At 45.5% G+C, this 7,694-nt stretch overlaps 1 protein-coding gene across 1 annotated transcript; it reads left to right on the plus strand.

The window, feature by feature from the left end:
• The first annotated feature begins 912 nt into the window (after positions 1 to 912).
• LOC120395049 (putative olfactory receptor 52P1) lies at positions 913 to 1,851 on the plus strand. The gene has a single exon (XM_039519242.1). The coding sequence runs from the start codon at positions 913 to 915 to the stop codon at positions 1,849 to 1,851; it is 939 nt and encodes a 312-aa protein (XP_039375176.1).
• The last annotated feature ends 5,843 nt before the right edge of the window (positions 1,852 to 7,694 follow it).

Below are 7,694 nucleotides of genomic sequence, written 5' to 3' on the forward strand. Positions count from 1 at the left end.
TCAGTCAGTATTTTATAGACTTTTCTCATGTCCCCTAAAGGTAATAATTGGAGATATACCAATCTCCTAGAACTGGAAGGGAATTTGAAAGATCATTGAGTCCAGCCCCCTGCCTTCACTAGCAGGACCAAGTACTGATTTTGTCCCAGATCCCTAGGTGGCCCCCTCAAGGATTGAATTCACAACCCTGGGTTTAACAGGCCAATGCTCAAACCACTGAGCTATCCCTCCCCTCCTCTTATTTGTCCCCTTTGTAAGGTAACAATCCTAGTCTTTTCAACCTCTCTCCGTATAAGAGTTTCCCCAGGGCCATTATCATTCTCATTGCACTTGCCTGAACTCCTCTAGTTCTGCAATATCCTTTGTGAGATGGGTGCTCACTACTACACAGAGGAGTCCAGAGGATGATGAAACATTGATGGACTAATTTTATGGCAGTGTATTATCTGTATTATTTCCCATCCCACTATTCCTGGATCCCAATGTTTTGCTTAGTCTCTGTCCATGCTTGAACTTTAAGCAGGGTTTTCTGGAGGTGTGTACCATGATGCCCTGGTCCCTGCCCTGAGTCCATTCAATTAAATTAGAACTTCACAGATGTTTGAGGACTTCAAGCATTTCCCTCCAATAGGCAAACACGTTGCTCTTGTTGATATTTGCCATCATGCTGCCCATTCACCTGGCTTCATTAGCTCCCTCTGAAGACTTCTCTGGACTTGACTATGACCAAAGTAATCTGGTATCATCTCTAAATGTTGCCACTTCAATACTTACCCCCTTTCTAGATGGATAAGAACTATAAAATCTTTACCGTGCTACTTGCTATGAAGTGTGTAAACCCACTCGATGTGTTTCTCTCCCTGCACAGGCACCTTGAGCATTTCTTAGCCCTATTGTTGCATCGAGAACCTCATGGCAGCTTTCAACCTCACCCCCTCTGACCCTTCAACATTCATGCTAATGGGAATCCCTGGCCTGGAAGCTGCCCACCTCTGGATTTCCATCTGTTTTTCTACGTTCTACATTATCAGTCTGTTGGGAAATTTCACAGTTCTGTTTGTTGTAGGCAAAGAGCAGACCCTGCACAAGCCGATGTACCTTCTGATCTGTATGCTGACACTCGCAGACATTGGTACATCTACCTCCATCATGCCAAAGACACTGTGTATAATTTGGTTCAATTTAAAAGGCATTACAGTGGGTGGCTGCCTCACCCAGATGTTCTTCATTCATGCGGTTTCTGCGATGCACTCCGCCATCCTCGTGACAATGGCCTTCGATCGCTATGTTGCCATATGTAACCCTCTCAGATACGCCACCATCCTCACCAATGCACGAATAGCTAATCTAGGGCTAGTGTGTTTGATAAGAGCCGTTCTCTTCATCCTGCCCATGCCACTAATCTTGATCAGGCAGCCATTCTGTACCAACCGCATTATCCCCCATACATACTGCGACCACATGGCTGTGGTAAAGATAACGTGTGGGGACACCACGGTTGACAAGATGTATTCTTTGGTGATTACATTTGTAGTCACTGGGTTAGACCTAACTCTCATTGCCCTATCATATGGTCTGATCGTCAGGGCCGTCGTCAGAATCTCCTCCAAGAAAGTCCACCAGAAAGCCCTCAACACCTGCACAGCCCACATCTGTGTGATGATGACGACTTATACTCCCTTCCTCTTCACCTCTCTGACATACCAATTTGGTCAGGGCATTTCTCCCCATGTTCACATCATCTTGGCCAACCTCTACATCCTTGTCCCAACCATGCTGAACCCTATCATTTATGGGGTCAAAACCAAAGAGCTTCGTGACAAAGTGGGCAAATATACCAGCAGAAGGTGATTGGAGGTGGACACTGACTTTAAACCTGTCTGATGAGAGGGAAAAACAATATCTCCTCCTTAATCAGGGGTGTTCTGTACCAGTTTTGCTGACCTCAGCATTGTGGAAGTTCACAGTCTGAGAGGATTCTCACACATAACAGCTTATTACTGCATCACCAAGCACCGCAGGAAGCCTCTGGGTAAAGGGAGTAGGAGTGGGGCTTTAGATCCCTGTACTAGCCAATTGCCCTAGGGTAGTGCAGAAGCCAAGAAAGGTCACCACAATAGTTCCCCACTTACACTTAGGAACTGGGAAAAATTAATGGGTTCAATGTTATTGACGTGTAAATATGTTTAACTTTTGAAATTTTTATATAAATGATAAAAGCTGAAATGTGTAACTTTGGGGAGCGCACGTTCTGCGTAAGGTGAATATAACATTACTGCATGAGACGGCTTCCCAGAGGCTGGTATCATATTAACCTTTTTCCTGTACTATTTTATTATGGGGTTAGAGCAGTAAAGCTGACTTTTTTTATTTGGCCTCTTGAACATATTTCATAACAAATTAAAGCTTGGTCAAGCAAGCTGCCTCTCAGATTCAGTATTTAGACACAATGAAGGCACCCACAGAACTGATTCTCCTGAGCAAAAATGCTGATGAATTTACAAGCCTTCAGCATTAAAGAATTTAATGGAAAACTTTACTTTTGTTTTTTTATCATTGTGCCCCAAAGAAATATTCTGGAAATGTTAAATGCTGTTTGAAAACTGCTCCAATCCAAAGACACAATGTGACATTCTATACCTTGGGGGAGCATATTGGAACCCCCATATTCCTCATTTTCATATAATCATGTTGTTAAATATAAAGCATGCCTTGTAAGATAGCAGGGGAAAGGTTATGATCTGCTCAAAGTCATTTCCCTACCCATATACGTGTATCATTAATGCATATGAAGTGATGAGATTTGTGTTGTATGGTGGTCACTAAAGCTTGCTGTAAGTTGTGGAATCAGCCAGATATTAGCTCTCACCATGAGGCAACAGCAGGGAAAGTAACCAGCACCCACACAGGGTGTCAAACAACCACCCATCAACAGCCATTGTCCAGCAAGGGAGTCACAATGCAATGTCTCACCTGCATGAGGCCACACCCGAGGAATTGCTGATCTTCTCTGGAGAGATTCAGGAATCCTCCCCATACTGACATGCCTGGACTTGTGCTCCCCAAGCACACGGACTGAGGGTATAAAACAGACAGAGTGGACACATACTGGGCTCTTCTCCTGTCCGCACCTATGGTGCGAGCAAGCAATACAGCGAGAAGAAGACAAGACTCCAACACAGGAGATTGGCCCAGGTTTAAGGAACGAACCTGTGCATTAAGGCCTGCAATATCCAGTGGGGTGAGAAAAAACTGCTTCATCTAGTTGCTGCTCAGTCTAAGAGGGTTTAGAGTTTAGACTGTGTGCTTATATTTTATTTCAGTTTGGTAACCACTCACTTGTTATGCTTTGATATATAATCACATAAAATCAATTTTTATAGTTAATAAATTTGTTTTTTTGTTTGTTCCACTTGAAGCAGTGTGTTTGAAGTGTGTCAGAAACTCCCCTTGGGATAACAAGCCTGGTACATATCAATTTCTTTGTTAAATTGATGAACTCATATAAGCTTCCAGTGTCCAGCAGGCATAACTGGACACAGCAAGATGGAGGTTCCTAGGGTTGTGTCTGGGACTGGAGATATTGGCTAGTGTCATTCAGTTGCAAGTAGCTGGGAGCAGCTTCCATGTCAGTGGCTGTGTGTGAACAGCCCAGGAGTTGGGTTCTCACAGCAGAGCAGGGTAAGGCTGGCTCCCAGTCAAGGATTGGAGTGACCTAGCAGATCACCGGTCCAGATAACACCAGAGGGGAACATCACACACAGATCTATACAAAGCAGCAGTATTAGGTTGGATATTAGGAACAACGTTTTCACTAGGAGGGTGGTGAAGCACTGGAATGGGTTACATAGGGTGGTGGTGGAATCTCCATCTTTAGAGGTTTTTAAGGTCAGGCTTGACAAAGCCCTGGCTGGGATGATTTAGTTGTGGATTAGTCCTGCTTTGAGCAGGGGGTTGGACTAGATGACCTCCTGAGGTCCCTTCCAACCCTGAGATTCTATGATTCTATGATTACTTCCCAGAGGCACTGAACTTGTAGCTAATTTAAAATTGAGTTCAAAGAAGCCGAACATTCAGCAAGTAAATTATCAAGAAATGGGTCAGACAAATCAAATCTGAGGAGACGTGTTTGAGAAAGGCAAAACGGCAGGAGAGCAGCTCATTTTGTGGCAGACCAGGGAGGAGAGGAGACCTGCTACTGTCAGCTCCAGGGGAGCTGAGCTAAAGAAGTCAGAATCACCCCCTGCACAACTGCCTAAAGGTCCCTCCCTGAGGGAAGGGAGGGCCTGCTGCATGCAGGGTGACCAGATGTCCCGATTTTATAGGGACAGTCCCGATATTTAGGGCTTTTTCTTATATAGGCTCCTATTACCCCACACCTCCGTCCCAATTTTTCACACTTACTGTCTGGTCACCCTAACTCAGGGGTCGGCAACCTTTCAGAAGTGGTGTGCTGAGTCTTCATTCATTCACTCTAATTTAAAGTTTTGTGTGCCAGTAATACATTTTAACATTCTTAGAAGGTCTCTTTCTTCAAGTCTATAATATATAATTAACTATTGTTGTATGTAAAGTAAATAAGGTTTTTTAAATGTTTAAGAAGCTTCATTTAAAATTAACTAAAATGCAGAGACCTCTGGACCAGCGGCCAGGACCCAGGCAGCGTGAGTGCCACTGAAAATCAGCTCGCATGCCGCCTTCGGCACCCGTGCCATAGGTTGCCTACCCCTGCCCTAGCTGTAGTGGCATCCCGAGAGGGACGCATTCATCTTTTAACTAGGATTTCAATTAAGCTTGCCAGGGGCTGGACACCTAAGCCCAGAGCTAAGTGAGGAAGTGGAATATTGGGAGGAAACACAAGGAGGAGTTTACAACAGGGGAGACCTAATGATTTATACTGAGAAAGTAGGGCAATCGGCTAATTATCTTAGGGGCATGTACACAAAGCAAGAAGCCTGGGAAACAAGCAGAAATAATTGGAAGTCCTGGAACAGTCAAATGTGATTGGAATAACAGAGACTCGGTGGGGTAGCTCACATGACTGGAGCGATGTCATGAATGGGTATAAACTGTTCAGGAAGGACAGGCGGCAGAGGAAAGCTGGAGGAGTTGCACTATATGTTTAGAGAGGTTTCAGAGTAACAGCCATGTTAGTTTGTATCCGCAAAAAGAACAGGAGTCCTTGTGGCACCTTAGAGACCAGTAAATTTATTTGAGCATATGCTTCCGTGGGCTACAGCCCACTTCATCGGATGCATGGAGTGGAAAATACAGTAGGAAGATATATATATATAGACAGAGGGTGTTACCATACATACTATAAGGAGAGTGATCAGTTAAGGTGAGCTATTATCAGCAGGAGAGAAAAAGAACTGTTTGTAGTGGTAATGAAAATGGCCCATTTCCAGCAGTTGACAAGAAGATGTTGTCACGGAGTGTGGGGGACTCGGGGCCCTGCACCCCTGGCTTCCTGTGATTCACCGTGACTCTCAGCCAGCCAGTAAAACAGAAGGTTTATTTAGAGGACAGGAACACAGTCCCAAACAGGTTTTGTAGGCACAGACAACAGGATCCTCCCCGGTTAGGTCCATCTTGAGGTCCCAGGGGCACCACAGCCCCTTTGGGGGGTCAGAGCTCTGTCTGTGCTTCCCTCCATTCCCCTGCCACCTCCTGAAAACTCCTCTCACTCCCCAGCCTTTGTTCAGCTTCCTGGGCAGAGGTGTCCCCTGGCCTCTCACCCTTTCCTGGGGTCTCACCTTACATGCTCAGGTCTCCTCCCTCCAGCCAGTCTCCCATCCCCCAATGCAGATCGCCCTCCCAGGCCAACACCCCCCACTCAGCATTTACAGACCACAGTAAGAACTGTCCCAGTTCTTCACAGATGTGAGGAACTGTAGCAGGGTGAAATAAGAATTGGGAAATAGTTTTACTTTGTGTAATGGCCCATCCGCTCCCAGTCTTTATTCAAACCTAATTTAATGGTGTGCAATTTTCAAATTAATTCCAATTCAGCCGTCTCCTGTTGGAGTCTGTTTCTGAAGTTTTTTTGTTGTAATATTGCAACTTTTAGGTCTGTAATCGAGTGACCAGGGAGATTGAAGTGTTCTCCAGCTGGTTTTTGAGTGTTATAATTCTTGATGTCTGATTTGTGTCCATTTATTTTTTTATGTAGAGCCTGTCCGGTTTGGCCAATGTACATGGCAGAGGGGCATTGCTGGCACATGATGGCATATATCACATTGGTAGATGTGCAGGTGAACAAGCCTCTGTTTAGTGTGGCTGATGTGATTTGGTCCTATGATGGTGTCCCCTAAATAGATATGTGGACAGAGTGGGCAATGGGCTTTGCTGCAAGGATAGGTTCCTGGGTTTGTGTTTTTATTGTGTGGTGTGTGATTGCTGGTGAGTATTTGCTTCAGGTTGGGGGGGGGGTGTCTGTAAGTGAGGGCTGGCCTGTCTTCCAAGTTCTGTGAGAGTGATGGATCATCCTTTAGGATAGGTTGTAGATCCTTGATGATGCACTGGAGAGGTTTCAGTTGGGGACTGTAGGTGATGGCTAGTGGCGTCCTGTTACTTTCTTTGTTGGACCTGTCCTGTAGTAGGTGACTTCTGGATACCCTTCTGGCTCTGTCAATCTGTTTCTTCACTTCACCAGCTGGGTATTGTAGTTGTAAGAATGTTTGATAGAGATCCTGTAGGTGTTTGTCTCTGTCTGAGGGGTTGGAGCAAATGCGATTGTATCGTAGAGCTTGGCTGTAGACAATGGACCGAGTGGTGTGGTCTGGATGAAAGCTGGAGGCATGTAGCTAAGTACAGCGGTCAGTAGGTTTCCGGCATATGTAAGAGAGCGATACGATTGCTCGGAGCTCCAATATGAACTGGAGAAAAGCCTGTTGAGAGTTTTTGGATTAAGTTTAGAAGTGAGAGCATCAAGGGTGATGTCTTGGTCAGTGTGTGCTATAGACCACTGGACTAGGAGGATGAGGTAGACGAAGCTTTCTTCTGAGAATTAACTGAAGTTTCCAGAACACTGGCCATGGCTCTAATGGGGGGCTTCAATCCCCCTGACATCTGCTGGGAGAGCAATAGAGAAGTGCACAGACTATCCAGGAAGTTTTTGGATTGTTCATGACAGTTTCCTGGTGAAACTACTGGAGGAACCAACCAGGGGCTGTTCTCCTCTTGACCTGCTGCTTACAAACAGGGAAGAATTGGTAGGGGAAGTAGAAGTGGGTGGCAACCTGGGAAGCAGTGACCATGAGATGTTTGAGTTCACGATCGTCACAAAAGGAAGAAAGGAGAGTAGCAACATACGGACCCTGGACTTCAGAAAAACAGACTTTGCCTCGCTTACAAAACTGATGGGCAGGATCCCTTGGGAGGTTTATATGAGGGGAATGTTCCTCCTCTTCCTATCCCTGCTCTGCTCCTCTGCTGAGGACCGCACTGCTTCTCTCTGAATCTGCCAAGGACCCGTGTGTTTTGGAATCCCAGTGTTTCTTGCCAGGACTCAGAACACCACATTAACTGGGGGTTTCCTTCAGAACCTTTCAGAACCCTGACGGAATGGCACTCTCTGTAGCAGGATCCAAATCAGTGATTTTTGCAGCTTGGAACCAAAAATTAAACACTAAGGGTGAAATTTTGGTCCCATGGATATCAATGGCAAAACTCCCATCACAGCCAGAATTTCA

The sequence above is a fragment of the Mauremys reevesii genome, unplaced genomic scaffold (assembly GCF_016161935.1).
Source record: "Mauremys reevesii isolate NIE-2019 unplaced genomic scaffold, ASM1616193v1 Contig91, whole genome shotgun sequence".
Lineage (NCBI taxonomy): Eukaryota > Metazoa > Chordata > Testudines > Geoemydidae > Mauremys > Mauremys reevesii.